The sequence below is a fragment of the Eublepharis macularius genome, chromosome 5 (genome assembly GCF_028583425.1).
Source record: "Eublepharis macularius isolate TG4126 chromosome 5, MPM_Emac_v1.0, whole genome shotgun sequence".
Lineage (NCBI taxonomy): Eukaryota > Metazoa > Chordata > Lepidosauria > Squamata > Eublepharidae > Eublepharis > Eublepharis macularius.
The window spans coordinates 115,101,460-115,122,252 of record NC_072794.1 but is presented as its reverse complement, the minus strand read 5'-3'; the positions used below and the strand labels follow the sequence as shown (position 1 = coordinate 115,122,252).

Here is a 20,793-nt window from a genome sequence, read left to right as displayed (position 1 = left end):
GGAAATTCACAGCTATCTCGCCCCCATCTCAGAGGGTTTGTCAGTTTCTTCTTTGCCTCCAAAAGGCTCTGTCAGTTTTACCTCTTCTAATAGGCGAAGAGGAATTAAACAGACCTTCTGAGCAGCAATCTCCCTGGCTCTGTGGAGAGGGGAAATTAATAAAGCCTTCCAATCTCTTTTAAAACTCAGCTTTCCGGCTAACCTCGCAACTCCCTTCATGTGCTCCTCTTCGTGTAATTCATCTCTTGTAGCTTAGCTCTTAGTTAAAAGGATCTATCCTCAAGCAAGTGTACGTAGGACTAGTAGTAGTAGTAGTAGTAGTAGTAGTAGTAGTAGTTAGCCTAGACCAGGTGTCCACACCATGGCGTGGTTGTCTCCACAATATAGCTGGGGCTGAGAGGAGTAACTTAACCAGGGCCACCTGCTAAGCCCATGGCAGTAGTGAGATTCAAACCGGAAGAGTGCTTATTTGCATCCCAACCACTTAACCCCTATGTTACAGCAGAGGGTTGCTTTTACACACTTGTACTATTGGAATGAGTGTGACACAACTGATATCTGACTAGATACAAAAGTGCCAGCAGAACAGCCTTGTGAGTGATTAAAAGACCCAGGGACTTCTGATGCATGGGAACAGAGCTTCATGCATCTAGCTTATGTTTTGAATCTTTTCTTCTGCTGTGATGCTGTGTTCGTACTGCCCTTATTCAGGCTCTGAAAGCTTTCAAAAACATTTTTCCATTTCTTTGAGCCAATATTGTAGCTTTCAGTGCTTTGACAGGAACAATTTTTAGTCAAAGCACATTTTCTACCTGAAGCAATCTTCCTTCTAGAGGAGCCAGCTAGGAGTTGTGAGCAGGCCAATGTATCAGGGTTGTGTGAGTTATTAAGGGAGCTGGCAGGCACCCATGAATTGCACCTTCTGTCATATGTGAAGAGTCTCATTTTCTCTTTTTGGAAAGAGCTATTTTTTCCCCCTTGGGACCGTCCCTTGCTTGGCTTCTACTCTGGCTAGTTCCAGTTATATCACATACCTAGTTGTGGCTCAAAGTGCAGACACAGCTGAGCTGTCAATGGAATGGTGTAAACTTTACTCATTGCAGTGTTTCCTCTAGCAGATTACTATATACTGCCTCTTGCAGAGCCTTGGGAGCTAGCTGTGTGTTGTGTGCTTATGTCTGTAGTAGAACCTTGAGGTGGATTTTAATAAAAATGCTTCAGATGGGATAGGGGGTGCATTTAAGCAGTCTCCTGTCTGCATTGTCTCTGTTCCAAATTGCCTTTCCCAAGCAGGCCAAGCCATCTTAAGCCCCACTTGGACAAGTGGACAGAGTTATGTGCCCATCTCCCTCCCACTACTTTTCATTCAAACAGACCCCTTTTTAAAAAAACAGAGGTGTAAGTGCTCTAATGCATGTTTTGTGCATAATGTGTAGTTGGCTTATATATGGCTACCTTATGGACAGCAGCACAAACAAGTGATAAAGCTTTTCCTAATCTATGCTACTTCTGACTCAAAGTGGGAATTGTATATTTTTGTATGGTGACTTCTGGCTGTGGGTGTGTTAACTCCTATATAGAAAACTGGAATCTCAGATAAGAGTTTAGCCCTTTATTTTTCTGTAGGAAGGATTTTCCCCCAGCAGTAGAGCTTTCAGTTGTACAGCCCTTCAGTTGCCGCCTCAACTGGAAGTGTGGAGAGGACCTTTCCAACTTGATTCTACTGCATTGGCCCTCCAAGATGTAAAATACAGGATGTGTAAATATGTCGTTTGAGACCCTGTTATCACTGCTGTTATGTTAGGGCTTTCTTTTTGACATGAAGCTAAAAGAATTGCATGATATTAGAGTCTGATAAGGAAGCCCCTGAAGCTGAGACTACCAACTGCTAGCCCTAAAGTTCCCCACCTCCTCAGAATTTCTTTCCTCAAATTAGTTGAGGTGTCTTTGGGAGTCTTTGTGGTCCCTTAAGTCCTAGTGGAGATCTTGAAAGGAAGTGCTTGAAGGTGGCCACTAAATCCTTGATGGGTCACTAGAAAGAAACTGAAAAAAACCTCTATGTTGATTTATCTCTAGTGCATGTTTACCCCTCCCCAAGAATCTCATGGTCGTGTTTCTCATTTTTATCCTCACAACTGTGCTGTGAGTTGGTTTAGGCTGTTTGTGACTGGCCTAAGATCGTCCATATCAGTTAATAGTTTCAGGTGTGTAGCCATGCTGGTCTATAGTAGAACAGCAAGATTCAGGTCCAGTAGCACCTTAGAGGCCAACTCAAAGGTGCTACTGTACCTGAATCTTGCTTATCAGTGTACAATCGGATTATCAATTTCAGTTAATTTCCTTTAAAATTCAGATTATTTCTCCATGAGTAGACTTCATTGCCTTTCTTATCTGCTTATAACGGCAAATCCTGTTCTGGTCACTTACTCAGAGAATTTACACTTGAAAGACTCATGACAGAACTTTCTTAGCCCCTCCCCATAAAGTTTCCCTTAAGAAGAACTCCAGGGTCGTATCTGAGGAAGTGAGCCCAGATTTACAAAAACACATATAGAAAATAATGTTGTCTTTAAGTCCGACTACCAAGTTAGTCTGGACCCTACCAAGATTACCCAGCAAGTTTTGTGACAGAACAGGGATTTGAACATGAGTCTTATTCCAGCACTCTAACCATTACAGCACACTGGCTGTGCAGCTCTAAAGCAAGCATCGAATGTCAGAATAGCTTTAAGAGTCTGTTCGTATCCCTGTTGCCCTTGGGTTGCTAATACAATATGTGCATTTACTGATGAGGTTGACATATGTAATAGGGCATTTAGATTGATGATTGAAAAAAACTTCTGGATTAGAATATATTTTCAGTATGCAATGACGTTTTAGATTACAGTATACCTTTTGGCAGGAAGGCCTTGGCCGTTTCCAGACGGCTTACCTGCCTCTGGAACGTTGCGCCATCTTGCAGGGAAAACGCGAAATACCGTGTTTTCTCGCGCGAGTTTTGTGCGACATCGCGCAAAACTCACGTGAGAAAACGCGATATTTCGCGTTTCCCCCGCAAGATGGCGCAACGTTCCGGAGGCAGGTAAGCCATCTGGAAACGGCCCTTGAGTTATTCCTGAGGAAGGCAGAATATAAATATTTCAGTTAATACAACAGACAGGTGATGTATTGGGAAAAAATACTTCTGAGGTTAACTGGCAATGATGTCGATTAGGCTACAACACAAGGATCTAGTTTCTGGTTCTTCAGCTTCTAGATCCTGTGGAGTGTTGTCATGTTCTTATTATACAAACAAAGCAGGAGAGTATCGTGATAACAAATGGTACAACAGAAAGGAAAACTCGTGAAATCTTACTAAGTACAAGTTACAAAATCAACAATAAATACGATTTACACAATCATTTACACAATCATTTACTCAAGAATCATGAAACATTAATTCATATATAGTCACACAATTTTCTGAATGAACAGGAGAAATATTCAGTCACCATACCAACAAGGAAATACTTTCTTAAAGTGGCATGTGCTAATAAGCCAGTACTATCCAAATCTTTGAAATATGGTATGCTGTTACTAATAAAGTACAAGTGCTTCAGTGTTCTTCAGCATATAAAAAGTATATTGCACAATTCCATAAATAGATCCAAAGAAATTCATATTGCACAAATGCAATATGTGCAATTAAAGCACTGTTCAATTCATGCTACATCGAAAGCAATGAATCTCAAAAGTCCATGCGCACTCTGTCCTTGTTGAGTCAATCCATCCAACAATAATGCCACAGTCTTAGCTGATCACTTACTGGGTTTGAAAGTAGCTGTGATTATCTTCTTGTTCTTAAGAGTCATCTAAATCCATTAAGTCCCGTTTCAACATGTCTTTTTCAAAGAATCACAGACTCTGTAATACATTTAACAAACTATATTTCTCTAGCCAAAGTTACAAAAAGTAACACGTTTTGACTATAAAATCATATACTTACAAATCAAATTGTATCATTCAGGCATACTGGTGCGTGCAATTCTTAACCAGTATAGTGTTAGGTGTGGAGTATCATTTGTCTTGGCTAGTTATAATGAACCCTCTCCCACTTCCCATATGGAGATTGAAGTCTTAAAGAGGACTCTAGAGGAGATACCAGTTCACCTATTTATTTACACAATTTCTCAACCTGCCAGTCTGCAGGAGAGGTTTACTTAATTATCTGTGGGAATTATGTAGGGAATACAGTCTGCCTGATTCGGGTTCGTATCTTAGAACATTTGTTCCACATTAGAAATAGAATCATGGAGGCAGCCTTGGTGGAACATTTTGTAAATCACCATGATAAGGAAAATGAGTTCAACTTTACTGTACTGCATATTGTTGTAGGAGGTTCCCAGCAATGCATTCAGAGGGAACTCCTACAGAAGGAGGCGTACTGGATTCATACTCTCGATAGCCTCACACTAGGAGGACTGAACAGTGACTTCAACTTATCTTATTTTTTGGAAGAAAAAAAAAGTGTTTGTAAATATTCACTGATGTGGTTGCTGGTAAATCGGGTTGGATGTACTGTACCTTTAAGTTGAGTGCCATGAATGAGTGCTTGCTGCTTGGGACTTATAATGTGAATGATTAAGTGGGGTGTAATGCTCAGCCATTCCTTTTGATGAGTCTCCGTTTGAAGGTTGCAGATTCTACACTTATTGCATGGTAAGCTTAAGAACTGTGTTTTTCATTATGAGAGACTGAGGCACCATATTTTGAAAATACCTGTATTATTACAGATATTGATGGTAGAAATTGGACCTTTAAGTAGATGCCCTTTAAAAAGTAAAGCATGAAACATACGGTTTGAATATCTGCCCCCCCCGCCCCGTCAGGCAGGGGGCTTGTGGACATTTTCCTGTGCCCCCCAAGATTGGGATCCTACCTGAAAGAGAAGCAATATTGTTGTTAATATAGACTCACTCTCCAGAGACCAGCTGTTTTCTACACCCCTGTGCTTGGGGGATGTATACTCCATGGCACACCTAAAGAGGAAAGAAGAAACAATCATCAATATTATATTGAACAAAAGCTTAACATCATTTCTGCTGACGACCGGTGATTTTTGTACCTAGAACTTGTTAACCGTATATATGGATTTGAAATGTATTTATGGCATGAATTGAATTTTGTATGAATCTCAGAGATATTTATTGGTATTATTAAGATAAGCACATAGTCACTTTATACATTATAAGAGACATTGAAAAGGGTTGAAATTCATATATTTCCTAATTGGTTAGCAGTACAGTTGGTTATTTCTTCAGGGAACTGGCGATCCTCACACCTCCGGTCGTGGTTGATCTACCTTGGGCTTTTGTGCTCGTGACATTGGCTGCTGCTGGCCCAAGAGTGAGGGAGGCCTGGAAGTCTGTAGGGGCTCCTGCAACTGAGATACTGCCAGAGGTGGTGCTGCAGGGCCTGAGGATGGTGACTGCTGCTGCTGGACTGGTGAGAGGGGTGGACAGGAGGACAGTATCGCCAGACACAGAGAGCAGGGAACATTTAACAGAACTGTCTCTTAAATAGTCCTACACAACTGCCAGCCACTTTGTCCTTTAAAGAATCATTGGGGGAAATGCTGCAGCCAGAATGTTGACTGAACTGGGTCATAGGAACCATATCACTCTAGTCTTGTTCCATCTACACTGGCTCCCGGTTTGCTTCCCGGCCTGATTCAGGGTGCTGTTGAAGTCCTATATGGCTTGGGGCCAGCATACCTGAAGGATCTCTTTCTTTTATATGAACCTCCCTAACCATTCCAGTCATCTTTGGAGGCCTTGCTTCAGATGTCCCACAATTTGAGGCTAGACTGATGACAACCCAAGAGAAATCTTTCTTGGTTTTGGTGCTGAAACTTTGGAACTCTCTGCCCAATGGAATTCACTTATCTCTCTGTCATTGTCTTCTGGCAGTGGGCGAAGATTTTGTTTCATTTGGTTTATCTCCAGTAAACTCTTATTGGTTCTCCTCCCTGGTATTGTGTATGTGTGTTTATATGTCTATATGTTTTATTGTATTTATATATACATATAAAATGTTATTTTAATGTTTTAATATCTGTTGTTTGCCGCCTCAAGGGCTCTCTGGATGGAAATGCAGCATAGGAATGTTTATAATAAATAAAATGGAGTTCTGCAGACTGTAGAAGGGGGGAAAGGTAGCTTCCTACCCAAGACCATATATCTACTACAGTATTTGTGCTTTCCTGTTTAGGCAGGTTTTTTTTCTTTGAGACTACTTTTGAAAGCAACTGGGTCTAAATGGATTATCCAACAAAGGGGTTAACGGTACTATCCTAAACAGAGTTGCACCCTTAGATAGGAGTTGCTCTTCTTAGGATTGTACTGTAATGTCTCTTTGTCAGTTTGCTAGGAGTAGACCCTTCAGGCTGAGTGAAAAATGGGATCATATTTCATTAAGTGTGCTGTGTGAGGTTCATGGGCCAAACTGATACTCTTTGATGTTTGACAAGAGTGTCTGCCTAAATGGCTTGGAGGGAATTTGAGTGATGGTTAAGTGCATTTTGGATGAACTCTTCCATTTGATACAATAAGGCTTAATTACTGAAGTATCATATAACAGGTGTACTGTTTGGTTTTTTTTACTAAGGAATGGATACAAGCATATACAAAAGCTCCTCAGTGAATACTTGTAGATTCCTGAGATGATTCTGTTGACATAATTCTAATACATTGGTCTTAGGAAATACACCAGTTTTTCTTTCCGGTAGATAGTTGTGTTGGTCTGCAGTAGAACAGCAGGATTTTAGTCCAGTAGCACTTTGAAGGACCAACAAGATTTTCAGGTTAAAAGTGTTTGCGAGTCAGAGCTCCCTTCAGCTGATATCTGTGGAAGCAAGCTTTGACTCTCAAAAGCATATAGCCTGAAAATCTTGTTGATCTCTAAGGAGCCACTGGACTAAAATCCACCTGTTTTTCTATTCCTGTATGCCCTCAAAGAATTGCATTAAAAAATTGAGTCTGTAGGATATTTGTCTGTGGAAATGATTAGCTACCGGTGGGAGAAAATTGTAATTTTGTAATACGGAGATCTGAAGAAGCCTGAATGAAGCACGGGGGAGGTGCTGTCATCAGCAGTCAGGCTAGAATATTAATAGTTGAAAGATGCAGGTTTCCGTTCTGGGCTCTCTCACAACTTTTTGCTTGTGACTGCCAACACCAGCTTCTGTAAGCTCTGTGAAGACATCCTGTTCTTCCCTAGACTTCTCTTCAGGGTCTATTTTTTCATGTGAGCATAGTCTCTGAAATACAGTAGGTGTGATCATAAGAGTGCCTTCTCTCTAGAGGGTCCAAAGCTGAGGAAACCACCTTGGTGAGCTTTGCCTTGCCCCTTTGCTGCTGACTTTCTATAGTAGTTTCTACTTGAATTATGGGAATGGCAATTTTAAAATCTGCTGTTTTTTCAGGTGTGTGTGTATTTCTGCCTTTGGAGTCTTGTGAAGTTTGTAGATGGTGTGTTTAGACCTGTTGCAAGCCAGCCAGTTGATCTAGTCATGGGCAGAATGGGGAAATAAGAACATTGTGAATGATACTTTAAACTATTATACTGCATGAAAGAACTTTTCTTGGATCAACCCACTGTATACAACCAAGTAATGGAGATGGAAGTGGCATAGTTTCTTCACTATGCTTCAGAGGAGCAAATAGCAGATGCATAACCATATGCAACTCCATCTGTTGACACAATTAACAATATACCCATCAACCTCCTTGGTTTGCTAAGGTGATGTACTTGGTTGAACAGACTGTTTAGGGGCTCAGTAGGAACCAGGCTAGGTCTGTGATATATTCTAAGGTCGTTCAGAACAGCTCACTTTAGACCATTTGCTCCCCCTCCCCTTGGCTGACTTCCAGGGAAAAACCTGATCCTTTCCAAACTGTTCTCTTCCAAGTAGAAATTAAGCTGGTTAGTGGTTGAAACACATATGCTGAAATTAACTGAGGCATCCTTCTCAAGGGGGAGAGGGGCGTAAAAGGTCGTCTGGTATATTTTCAAAATTTTTATTTTTGCCTGTAGTTTCTGTGGTTTTTTGTCCTGCAAAAATCCTACACTTACAGTTATTGCCCTGTAGTTAGTGTGCCCTAAGAAACCCAGAGTTTGGAAATGCATGCAGTGTGCTAAGGTTTATACTGGGAGGGACAGGATGTTTACAGATTGTGCAGGTTTTGGAATAAAAGAGAAATGGGTTGATTTCTACTAGAGTTTTACACTTTTTTGCCCATATTTGGAAGTTTATAAAATTGTATCTTGCAATCCATGACCTGAAGGGGAGGGGACTCAGGGTTGGAGCATTCCAGGAAATTTGGGGGGGGGGGGTTTGAAGCCTGGGGAGGGCAGGGACCTCAGTGGGGTATAATGCCATAGAGTCTACCCTCCAAAGCAACTATTTTTCCCTGGGGAACAATTTCTAAAGTGTGTACATCAGGTATCTGAAGAAATGAGCTGTGGCTCATGAAAGCTCATACCCTACCACCAATGTAGTCAGTCTTATAAGTGCTACTGGACTCTTGCATTTTCCCACTGGGCATCAGTTGTAATTCTAGAAGGGAAATCTCCAGGACCCACATAGAGGTTGGCAACCTGACTTGCAACTGCTCTTGTTCTCGGAATTCAAACCAAGAGTTTGGGCCCAAGAGGCGCAAGATGTGCCTGACACAGCTCAGATCTAATTTAACTGTTGAGGAAAAATAATGTGAATCCAGAGTTGCATTTAAACTGGCCTGCTACCTGTGCAAAGCAGCAAAGCATTCTTAGTACATTGATGCTGGACTTATGAAAAGTCACATGGGGTAAGTTTTTGCCATATCAGCCTTGTCACATATAAATTTGGGCTCAGTGACCCTGGATGCAGCTTCTCTGGTTCAAGGCTATAGCCTTTGGGACAAATAGGTGACTGCTATTTTTCTCAGCGTGCAGCTCCAGTAGTCCTTCTTTCTTTTTTGTTAATCTGTCTTTCCCTTCCTTCCAATAGATAAGGAATCTTTTACTACCCTAAAAATTCTTGCCTTTTACAAAGGATTCCATGGCCCTTGCATTCATTCAGCTTGTGCCTTTTGGACATACCTTTGTTAACTGAAAGCATTCTCTAGGTAGAAACATGGCCTGAACTCTCCTATGGCTGCATGTTGAACTTTTCTTCCCCCACTGCAGGCAGTTTGCTTGCTATTGCTGATGCCATGGACAACCTTGTGATAAGCTGTTGAAGACACCACCACCCCTTGTAGAAGAGAACCTGTTTTGAAAATTGCTGTCTCATTTAGTAATCTTGTATAGGTCTCTGAACTGTGTCCTTGGTCTTGCAGCACTGGGATGTATTCAAGTATGTGGAAGAAGTATTCATCCTGGTTCCAGCCCTCCTTGGACTGAAGGGAAATTTGGAGATGACGCTAGCATCTCGTCTTTCTACTGCTGTGAGTATTTTGGTCTTTATGGCTGGCAGGCAGGCAAGTAGCCTGCATGTGTCTAACTGCTTTTTCTCTCTGCAGATGTAGTTGAAGGTGGTGTTCACTTACAGAAGTTTTCTTGCATTTTTAAAGTGAGTTCAGCTGTCTGGTTTTTGCTGCTTTTGGTCACCTGATTGGTTCTCTTCCAAGCAAATGATGAGGACTAGAAAGATATTTCATCATTTCAAATGAAGAGATTCCTGACTGGGAAAAAATGCAGTAGAAAGCCAAGGCTGCCATCTCAGATGAGGCTGGACTACATTGGGGAAATCTGCATATAAACCTGCTGTTCTCACTTAACATTAGTGAAACACAGCCAGAGCCGAGAACTGCAGACCTGTTGCCCAAGTTTCTGTGAAATAACATTCGATTTAAATCTGGTTGACACTACACAAATTCAGAGTACATAGGCTTTTGTGTCTTCTTGTGCATAATAACAAAGTGGTGTCATCTTCAGATACAGACTGTCAGGGCTTGCCGCGGCTGCCGCTGGGCGTGGCACTGGGCGGTCTGCTCCTGACGTCACAGGGGGGCCAGGGACTCTGCAGGACCCTGCTCTGTGGAAGGAGGGGCGGTATACCTCACCCAGACTCCCTCTCAGTCCACTCGCTGGCCTGCTCAACCTGGCCTGCTTGCCCTCTGTGTCCTCCATCTCCTCCTTCCAGAACTCTCCTCCAAGCCTCCACCCTTGCATCCTACTGCTCTCATTCCACATCATCACTCCTCACTCACACCCACCACCCCAGAGCTCTTCCCAGCCACCCTTTATAGGGCTTCCTATCTCCACCCCGCCCTCCTTCCAGGCTTGTTCCCTCTCCTGACTGGGCCCAGCTGTGCGTTCCCCCAGGTGTTTCCCTCCAACCACTAATCCCTTCTGGGCTCCTTTGCCTAGCTGGCAGGGTGGGGTTGAGTGTGAGCCATCCCCAGCTGAGGGCTCCTTGGCCTTGCTCACGAGGGGCTGCCCCAGCCAGCCTCTGAGCTACTGAGCTTGCCTGGCCTTGCTCACGAGGAGCTGCCTTAGCCAGCTTCCGTGCTGCCTGCTTGGCAATGCTGGGCGGGGCTACCCATCTTCTCCCGCAGAATGCCTGTGGCAGCCCCCCCTGTAGAGGCTTGGCTTCTAGCAACTCCTGAGCCAGGCTGCTGTCTTCTAGCCCTGGCGTGGCCATGGGCTGTCTCAAGCTGCTGCAGCAGGGGTAGCTGGCTGGGCTGCCGGGATCAGCCACAGCTGCACCATGTTGGCTGGCTACTGGGCTTCTCTGGCTGAGCTGATGAGGGAAGGTGGGCCCAGCTGCGGCCCCTTGGCTGGCTGCCCAGCTCTTCCCACAGAGTGCCCTCAGCAGCTCTACCCGGAGGGGCTGGCTTCTGAGCACCTCCTGAGTCAGGTTGCCATCTTCAAGCTGGGGTGGATGCTGGGGCGTGGCTCTGAGTTGCTGTGGCTGCTTCTCCCCCTTTGCAGGTAAGGGCCCTGTTTGGGCTGCTGCTGGGTCCCAATTCTTCCTGCCTCTGCCCTCTCCCTTTGGTGTAGGCAGGTTCTGGCCCTGGCTGCTGGCTGAGGTGGCAGGACTGCTGTCTCCTGGCTGCCTCCCCCTGCTTCCTCTTGTTGAGGCCGGGGGCTGTGCCTCAGACCCCGGACACAGACCTACATTTGGCTTTTTAATAAACACTCACCAATATGTCACCTTCTCTCCTTTTTTCACCTCCCCCTTAGCCCCAGGGGTCCATATTTTTATGGCCAGCCAAGAACCAACCAGTGGATGAGATCACGTTCCCAGGCTGTGCTGGCTCTTTTGGATTTAGTTCCCAAGGCTATTGGGCTGCAAATGGGGGGCATAAGGCTCAGACCTTCTGTGTTCTCAGTATTAATATCATCTTTCAAGAAAGACTTGCTGTCGTGCAGTGCTTGCTCATGGATTGGTTGTGTGAAGGAGCCTCTGCAATTTGAGTTCCATGCATTTTGCATTTTCATTTATTTATATCCCAATTTTCTCCCTAGTTGGGAACTCAGAATGGCTTAGAATATTATTCTCCCCTTCTTTATTCACTCACAACAATGACCCTGTGAGGTAGGCCAGGCTGAAAGTCTGTAATGGGCCCATGGTCACCCAGCAAGCTTCCATGGTAAAAGCAAGGATTTGAACCCAGGCCTCCCCAGATCCTAGTCTGACACTCTGTCTGCTATGCTACACTGGTGCTTAGCATCTCCGCGCACATTTCTAGAATGTTCAGTCACTTACAAAACTTGTTTTCTGTACTGTTTCTGAAGGATACTGTAATTTGCAGAGTTTTCCCATCAAAAGCTAAACACATTCAGGTGTTTTAAATGCAAAAACAAGCAGCTTTCTGGCCTCTTGACAGTAGTGGGTACCTCTCTAATGGTGTCCTGTTACTCTGCTGTAGAGTGACTGAGAGAGAACTTCTCCGCAGCTGTTTGATCTTGGAGTCCTGGAATAGGAGTGCAGAGTGTTGACCACCTCCTTCTGAGGAGCAGCGCATGACACTTTGATATGTTTGTGGGTTGTTGGGTCTCTTCTGTGACTGTATGGCTGAATACTTCAAACTCTCTGTTTTATTAACAGAATACGATTGCAGCCATCAAAGTAAACTTCCTGCTCTTGACTTTCAGGTGTAAGACTGCACAAAGCAGTTCCGATATGCTAAGAAATGTTGCCAAAGAAAGATTCCAGGCCAAGAAGCTCCTTGCCTGGGCTTATATCTTATGGTAGGGGGACTAAATCCTCTTTGTAACATGCAGGTTTGCCATTCGTGAATGTTCTCTTGTTGAGGGGAGGGTGTTGAATACACGCAGATATACTGGAGCATATGGGGAATATGAGGTCTATGGATATGAATCTCCTTGATAATGCTACTGTTGTTGGAGCAAGGGGTCTTAGAGGAAACTGGTGAGTAAGAAGATCTGATTACTCTTTCCATTGGGCTTTATTTCTCTCTTCCCTCCCCTCAAAGTAATATAACTATTTTCACCAGCAAGCCTGGAAGGAGGCCAAGCTGCGGAGGAGAGAAATAGCCTAAAGGGGATTTACATTGGAAAATTAGCAGGTACAGGAGAAGGCTAAGCACTCCTTCCTCAGTGAATTACAGTCCCTTATAATTTGTGCCCCCCCTCCCGACATCTCAGCAAACCCTGGGGTTGGGACTAAATGTTTGATCAACCATTGATCTAGTTTGACCCTCACATAGAAGAGCTGGGACCAATGCTGGTATGCCTAAATGCACATCTTTGAAGGTGTCTGAATCTCTCCACGGTCTCAAGCCCAAGGCTAAAGTGGAGATCAGTAGCACATCTCCATGTTATGCAAAGAAAAGTACGAGGGAGGTGTAGGCAGGGCTCTGTGAGCGTGACTAACCATTCAGGCCACTTCTGCCACTTCAAAGGGCCTAACAATACATTGTGACTTCTCCAGGGATGTTCCCAAGATGGGTTGAAAGGTGTGTTCTCAAGTTCTGTGTTTCCCAAATGCACAGTGGTCCAATTCAGATCCAGACCATTGCATGCAGAGAAAGGGGCTTAGACCTTCCTCTGACCCAAAATGCCCCCAATGGGGAATGCTTCTTGCCCTATTGTAGAAATGTGCATGTAAGTCATCAGTACATGTGCAGTCCCTAGCAGGGCAAATATGACCCCATCCTACCCAGGACCATTTCAGGTTAGAAAGGTGTGCGGGCTCAACACAGAATGGTCAGTCTGTGTTGCTGGAGAAGTTTGAAAATATGACTGACTTCTCCAGAACGAGGCCTCTTGCCAAATTCTGGGTATGAAGCAAGATGGTAGAGCATCTGTCAGCTGCATCCTACATGGCCTGTGTGGAAGAAACATTAAAATAAATAAACCTGAAGTCATGCTGGCCACCTCTTACAAAGCAGCCTTTGCCAGTTTTGATCTTTCTCGCTGCTTTTATTAGCGGTCAGCTTTGTTGTCCCATTGCCAATTGGCGCTGACTGGTGCCCCTTGATCTGGTGGATAGTGAAGCTGCTTCCAGTGACAGTTGTGAACAGCTGTAACTCTGACAAGGGGGCAGCAAGGAAGCCACTGATTTGTCCTTTGTGGAGATACCTGCTCCTGTTCTGTCCTTCCCTGCTGATTAACTTTAATCAGCAGCTGCTCTGCCCTGTTCTTGCACATTTGCAATCCTTAAGACTCCCAGTAATATAAGAAACTGTTATCACTCTTTGGAAGGATCAGCTGGTCAGATGCAGTAAGGTTTAATTTTGTTCTGCTTCCAGTGACTTATCCTCCCTTCCCAACATTTCCATGTGACTTTTGCAAGCTCCTTAATGTGTAAGTCTTGAAGTGACACACATCTTGTAGGATATCTTGTAGGATATGTGCAAACATATGGAGAAGTGATATGAACATGATTGTGCTGTGCCAAAGGCGTCCAGCAGCTGTGATTGTTGTGTTGGACAAAGTGAAGTGGACCAAGCCACTATTCAGAGAAACTCTCCAGAAAGCAGAACCATTGTAATGAGCATCAGCTTTGAGACACTGCTCTCTGTTTATACTTCCTCAAAGAAGAAACTTCAGGAGACAGCATCTAAAATTGGCCTTAAGAGATCTACCCCATGTCCACCAAAACGAGAAGTTTTATCCTGGGTTTTCCACATCCTGAACAAATGCTCTAACCACAAAATTCGTTCCTGACTTTGGCTTGAAGACTGTCCTTTCTCTTGGTAATCCTTTTCTAAGTCATGTTTCCGCAGGATTAAGTCAGAGTTGCACCACTTAAGCCTCTGTGGAATCCCAGCAGAATTTAATAGTTGGCAGTGATAGAGACTTGACATGGAAATGAGACTCCCCCTTGCTGTGCAGAGAAAGTATTTTTCCTGTCTGCTTCCAACCTCCCTCTTGCCTTTTTCTGGAAGACCTTTTCAAGGAGTATAAATTGGCCAAATCCAGTAGTGTCATCTAAACTCACTTGTGTAGGAACGATTTTGTCTTGGCCATGGTGTTCGTCTGCTGCCTGATGCATGTCTATTTTATAGAGCAATGAATGTGATTGGTGGGTGAGTCACCCTCTGGTTTGGGAATGACTTCTTTTCACTCTCCTAGCCCTCCCATGGGAAGGACTTTAGGCCCATTGGGAAGAGTGTCTTTGATGTTCTCTTGCCACTTGATGTATGCAGCAAATATCTCCCATCCCCAGATATTTATATCTTGTAGGATATGTGTAAACATATGGAGAAGGAATACAGTAGCTCATTCTCACATTAGTAATCCTCTCCACCACTCTAGTCCTGCTCATCTGTATAGTGTTGAGTGCAGCTTTGAAAGGGGCACATAGTGCATGCTTGACTGGGCAGAACGTTCCTTAGGGTTTCACTGCAGAAGAATTCTGAACACAAAATGTATGGTTGGAAGATGCATCCCCCAGTAGGATTTTAGATCTCTTTTTAAAACAGGTTTTCTGTATTATGATACCTGGTGTGCCTTGCATGTGCAAATGCTATTTTGTCAAGTATGTTCTTGCTGCTACCAGAATTCTGCTGCATTTGAGCTTGTAGACAATGTATCGTATGTGCTACAGCTTCTGAGTGCATTGCACTACTTATTGCAACACTTTTTTCAAATAGATCTTTATGGCATGTATCCCTGTACCCTGCTCAGTGAGTGTGAAGCTTCCTTGGAGCCCAAGGAGTCTTCATCCGGCTTGAGTGGCTCTTCTTCTGAGTTTAAGTTGAAATAAGGCTCCTTAGGCTGGAGGAAGGATTCAAGTTTTACTGAGCAAAGTGATGAGGTGAATGCAAAAATGGCATCTCAGTTGGCCAGTTTGTTAGGCAGCCTGGTAAGTTAGTGTTTCTTGAGAACAAGCATCATGGTTCTGTATATATAAAATCTCATGTCTGTTCCTGACTACTCTTTTAAGAACTGCAGCTGAAATGTTTTTGCCTGAGACCCAGGAGAACTGTTGTCCATTAGTATTCAGTAGAAAGATAATAGATTGGACTCTGAAATAAGGCTGCTCCTTACATTAGGGCTGAAATGGGATTTCATTCTTTCCCCCCTAGATTCAGAACTACTCTACAGAGGCTCCCTTTTTACTTTCACTAAAGAAAACTGTAACTAGGGATGGGCATACAATTGGTAAAGAAACGTATGAATCATGATCCTATTAATCTAGAAGGAAGGGACTCTAAAAGTAGGAATTAAGGGCTGCTCTGACTTTTGGTACTGACAACTGCTTACAAGGGGAAGGCATGCCACCTACATGTAGATAGCCATATACAATAATGCCAATTTTTTTTCCTTGCATGGAAGACATCTGCCTGAAAAAATATCCAAATGGTGTTCCCTCTCACTTGTGTGCAGGAGGACTTCCCAGTGGATTGCGAGAAATTCTCTCCTCCCCTTCTTCTCTGTTAACCTTAGCAGTGCCGAAATCAGCACTTTGTTGCACTCCTAGTTAAGGCCACACCTGTGTACAAATGTATCGTGAAGTCACAGTTGGCTGTAACTTCCCAGCATGTATGTAGACACAGTGGGTAAACAAACACCAGCATCATGTCTGCAGTTTTATATTTGGGATTTGTGCTTTCCTAATACTACTTAGGTATACGAAAGAACCTGAAGAAGGCAACGGTTAGAAGAGAAGATGGTGCTAGCCCAAAGAGGCTAGGTTCATACTTGGAAGACAGCTCACTTTGTGTTCCGTTCCACTTGATGCAGCTTAATATGTGTAGGACTCATATGGTGGTGCAGCTGGAGAGAGAACTTTGCTGTGCCCTGGCTTCTATACTTGGTGGACTGTTTATCAAATAATAAGCCCACTTTTCTGTGGGCTGCAGTTTGAATATGTGTGTGTTGGAATCATCTGAATTCTTTTGCTAAGGAAAGGGATCCAAAGAGTACTAACTGGGGTAGGGGTGGGGGATGGGACCAGGAAGAGCTTCTAAAATAAGCCTTCTGTGGATTTGGTTGCTGAGCTTGCTGTGTATGAAGGAAGCTTAGTTCCACTTCTCATTATCTGGGCATTAAGGATCCTAAAATAGGGTGCATGTGTTTTTTAGTTTAAGAAAGTATTTTTTCCATCCTGTGCAGGGGATTAAAAGTTAACCTAGCTATGAACAATGGCAGCCATGCTGCTCTTTAACCTAATTGCAAAGGCTCTCTGAGCCAGGTTCACAACGGTCCCTGTGGCACTGCATGAACATAATGTCTTGTGTTCCCATTTTCTCAGTGGTGCTGGCCATATGTAGAGCTGTCATAAGCCTCTTGTGTCTGCTGGAAGTTTTACTTTTTATTTTTTTATTTTTTTATTAACCCTCATCCTGCATGAGCTGATGAAATGAGATATGAAGGGAAAGCAGCACCAGAAATCCATTCACGTAACTGTGCTGTATAGAAATGGTTGGTGGTAACTCCCATGACAGCAATGGAACCATGGGTATAGCTGTTGGTTGTATTAGTAACTTCCCAATTCGCAGGTTACAGATTTTGACTACTACTAGTGAGAATACAATCATTTTGTGAATCATCCTTTAGATTCTCTCTGTAGTAAGGTATGCTACTGTTCAGGTGCTGCTTTAGAAGGAGCAAGGCTACCATATTCTGGAGGTTGAATAAGTTGACAGCCTTGATAGCTTTATTTTGCTTTCTTCTAAGTTGCTTCTTTGTATTTGTCAGCGGCATTTGCCTGTTCTTTCAACAGAGAGAAATGGCCTTGCTCAGATTGGCCATGTGTCTTTGGAAGATATACCTTTGACATGTTCATGACTGATAGCCGACATGGAATTACAGCATTGGTCTGCAGTATAAGGAAGGATTAGAAGGGAAACAGAACCCTGCTCAGTTAGGCATGATGATACTTGAACTCAGGGGAGGAAAAAAGCCCAGAGAAGTTGCATAATATGTAGCACCACAGCTGTCAGTAAGCTCTTTAAGGCAGTGTGTTCTTGATGCTATCCAGAGATTCCCAGCCATCGCAGGCTATAATCTGTTGATTTGTCTGATGGATGCTTATTAGGGGTCTAATTCTATAAAACTTGGATTCTTTATAAATCTCTTGGCTTTGAAGTTTGGACAAGGCATGTTTCTAGTCCACATGATGGCTACAGCTGCCATTGGTAAGATGTAAACAATATCTGGAAAATTCAAGCTTGGGTAGAGCTTGGCATGGGTGGCACTAGCTTGCCTAGTGAAGCTTTTGGTTGGGAAGTGGGATTGTAAATATTTTAAATATCTCCAATTTTCTCCTATACACTGGTTCACACTGAAATAGTAACTGTGTGTGTAAAATGGTACAGATGGAAGGCTCTACAAGTGGTTCCTTTTTTCTGGGCAAAGGATTCACGTTTGCCTGGTACCACGTTTCTGGTATTCTCCCAACTCAGACTAGCCTGGAAGATGGCCCTCTACCTTGACACAGCTGATCTAGGCATCTGAATTTATGGCACGGTAACATCAAGACTAGACTACTGTAATGCACTCTGCTTAGGTCTCCTCTCTAAGTCACTCTGGAGACTCCGGCTGATACAGAACACTGTAGCTTGATTATCATCGGAACTAGACAGAGCATGCATAGTACTCGCATTCTGCAGTCACTTCAGTGCTGATTCATCAGTTACCAGGCTCAATTCAAGGTTTTGGCTATCACGTACAAAGGCCTTCATGGACTTGGCCCTTCATATCTGCAGGATATGCTCCACCATCTTCATTCATCTGAAACAGACTGTTCGCAGATGACACCTTGCAGTTGAGCTAAATCAGCAGCTGACCATTTACACGCATTCTCTGCTGTGGCCTCCACCTTATGGAATGGCCTGCTTGAAGAAGTCAGGAAAGCTTCCATTTGTTTGATTTTCTGAGAACTATGCAAACCCAAATTATTCAGGAGGGCTTTTTTACTCAGGTAATAGGGCTTGGTTGTAAGAGATGGCTAAAATAGATCCTTTGGTAAAGGGGCAGGGACTGCAGATCATGCCACTGGCCTAGATACTGTCTGTTGATGTATGCTTCTACTGGGCAGTGTCTACATTGCTAAACATGTCATATTTAATTACATAAGCAATGTTTCATCAGCTTTGTCTGTTTTCAAATTTCTGCGACCCATGCCTTATGTTATTGTTCATTGAATGCCCTAACTGTTGATTGTATTCTTGTACCATATAATCTGTCTTGAATCTCAGTAAGAAAGGCAGACATAACCTAAAGAAATATTACCATTAATAACTTCATTTTGAACTTAACACATGTTGGGGAAGCTCACAATCCATTCTGGAGCCGTGTGTTAAGTTTTTTCTCTGAACTAGGGTAGCACAGTTTATCCTTGGCTAGGGAACCGAAGGTATCATAGCTATTCCAACTGATTCAAGACCCCAAATATTGCAAAATCACTCTGTCCTCAATGAGTAGTCACTTGGCATGTGCTTTATTTGCTCCTAATTTTCACTGGTGGCACTCTGACCTTCTTCCTTATTATCAGACCTTGAGCTCCTTCCACAAGTAGTTAAGTCAACATGACCAACGATTTGTGAGCCAGAAATGATAATACATGCTTCTGACAAGGTAGTATAACTGAGTCAGTAGCTTTTATTGGCATTTGCTGGGAGCTTTGGGTTAGGGGCTTCTGTTCTTAATCTTTGAACTGCAAAAAAGTTTCAAATGCCGATGGATTTACTCTTTCTACCTTAAAGTGGATCAGAATGGCTGCCCGCATTGCAGAAAGCCAGTGGGATATAATGGCTAGAATGTTAAACTAGGATCTGGTTGTCCAAGGTATAAATCCCCAATCTGCCATGGAAGCTTACTGGGTGACCTTCAGCCACTAACTATCAGCCGAACCTACCTCATCCGGGGAGGGGATGGGGGCGTTATGAAGATAAAATGGAGGAGAGGACAAATGAAGTAAGCTGCTATGGGTCACCACTGGGGAGAAAAGCAGGGCATAAATGAAGTAAATAATTAAATAATGGGTTACTGTCCAGGTATTGCAGCCTTTACTGTTATAGGTACAGTCTGGATGCGTAGTACAGAAAGGTCACTTGTCAGGTGGCCCCGCCCACCTGACTCTCAGCCATTTTGGGCCCGTTTCAGCCTGGATTGGGGCCAAAATGGCCTGGATCAGGCCTCTGATGGGTGGTAGATCACTCTCCCACTCAGCAGCGGCCCGATCCTGACCATTTTGGGCCCCTTTTTGGCCATTTTCAGCCCCTTTTTGCCATTTTGGGCCCAATTTCGGCCCTGAATGGCCAGGATTGGGTCCAAAACAGCCAGGATAGGTGATGTCAAGGGGTGTGGCATATGCAAATCAGTTATGCTAATGACACACTTCCGGTGGTGGCAAGGGCATGGCATATGCTAATGAGTTCGTCCAGCTCTTTTTCTACAAAATGACCCCTGGTTATAATAATTCAGAACTTTTTCCTAATTTGGGTCTTCTCTCCTGATCCTAGTTCTGAGGAGGTTTTAAATCATGTATAGTTGAGAGGCGACTGAAGATACTTCTTGAAAGCTTGAATCATAGCTCGTAAGAGGCTCTCTAACCAGCAGTTCTCCACAAATTAACCTGTATGGTCCAGATCAGTGTTTACTGAAAGCAGGGTTTAATGAATGCTGCAGAAAGCAGAGTAAATTGATAAATGTGGAATCCCAAGCCATGTTGAAACATACACTGCTCATTTACTTTGTGACTTTTTTTATTTTGCAGGCTAACATTGGGCAAATGGATACCCCCAAAGAGCTCTGGAGGATGATAATTGGGAACATGGCTTTAATACAAGTAAGTATTGAGGTAATTAGGAGGGCTTTGGGGGGAGTTGGGGAAGTTTGTGAGGAGGCTAAGCCCTCTCGTACGTTGCTGTTATGGGATCCATCATCACTCCAGTGGCTGTCAGTCCCAAAGAATGTTGAGCAACTCATTGTCACAACCTAGAAGAAAACTCTTTTCTCTCCAATTTAGCAAAATACTAGTCATGGGATATTACTAATGGGTGGCAAGAGGGAAAGAGCTGAACTGCCACCAACAGCAGAGGGGATGCAGCCACAAGCCTTTGGACAGAGTTAGGGTTTCCATCTGGCTAGGAGCAGGAACATACTTTTTTTTGTCTTGTTGGTCTCCTCCATTAATATCTGGCTGTGTCTTCTAGGTTCAAGCAACAGTGGTAGGTTTTCTGGCTTCAATTGCTGCGGTGATATTTGGCTGGATCCCAGATGGACACTTCAGCATTGGCCATGCCATTCTTCTCTGTGCCAGTAGTGTGGCTACAGCCTTCATAGCCTCTCTCGTGCTGGGTAAGAAGGAAATTCTTTGGAGGTGGGAGAAGGAAAGGGGGAGGGGGG

At 43.7% G+C, this 20,793-nt stretch overlaps 1 protein-coding gene across 2 annotated transcripts in view; it reads left to right on the top strand.

The window, feature by feature from the left end:
- SLC41A1 (solute carrier family 41 member 1) overlaps window positions 1-20,793 on the top strand; it is a 48,042-nt gene that overhangs the window by 11,546 nt on the left and 15,703 nt on the right. For both annotated transcript variants that reach the window (XM_054981151.1, XM_054981150.1), the window contains 3 exons: window positions 9,360-9,467; window positions 20,162-20,233; window positions 20,601-20,745. In XM_054981151.1, the coding sequence (XP_054837126.1) occupies window positions 9,360-9,467; window positions 20,162-20,233; window positions 20,601-20,745 (325 nt within the window). The remainder of the gene's footprint in view (window positions 1-9,359; window positions 9,468-20,161; window positions 20,234-20,600; window positions 20,746-20,793) is intronic.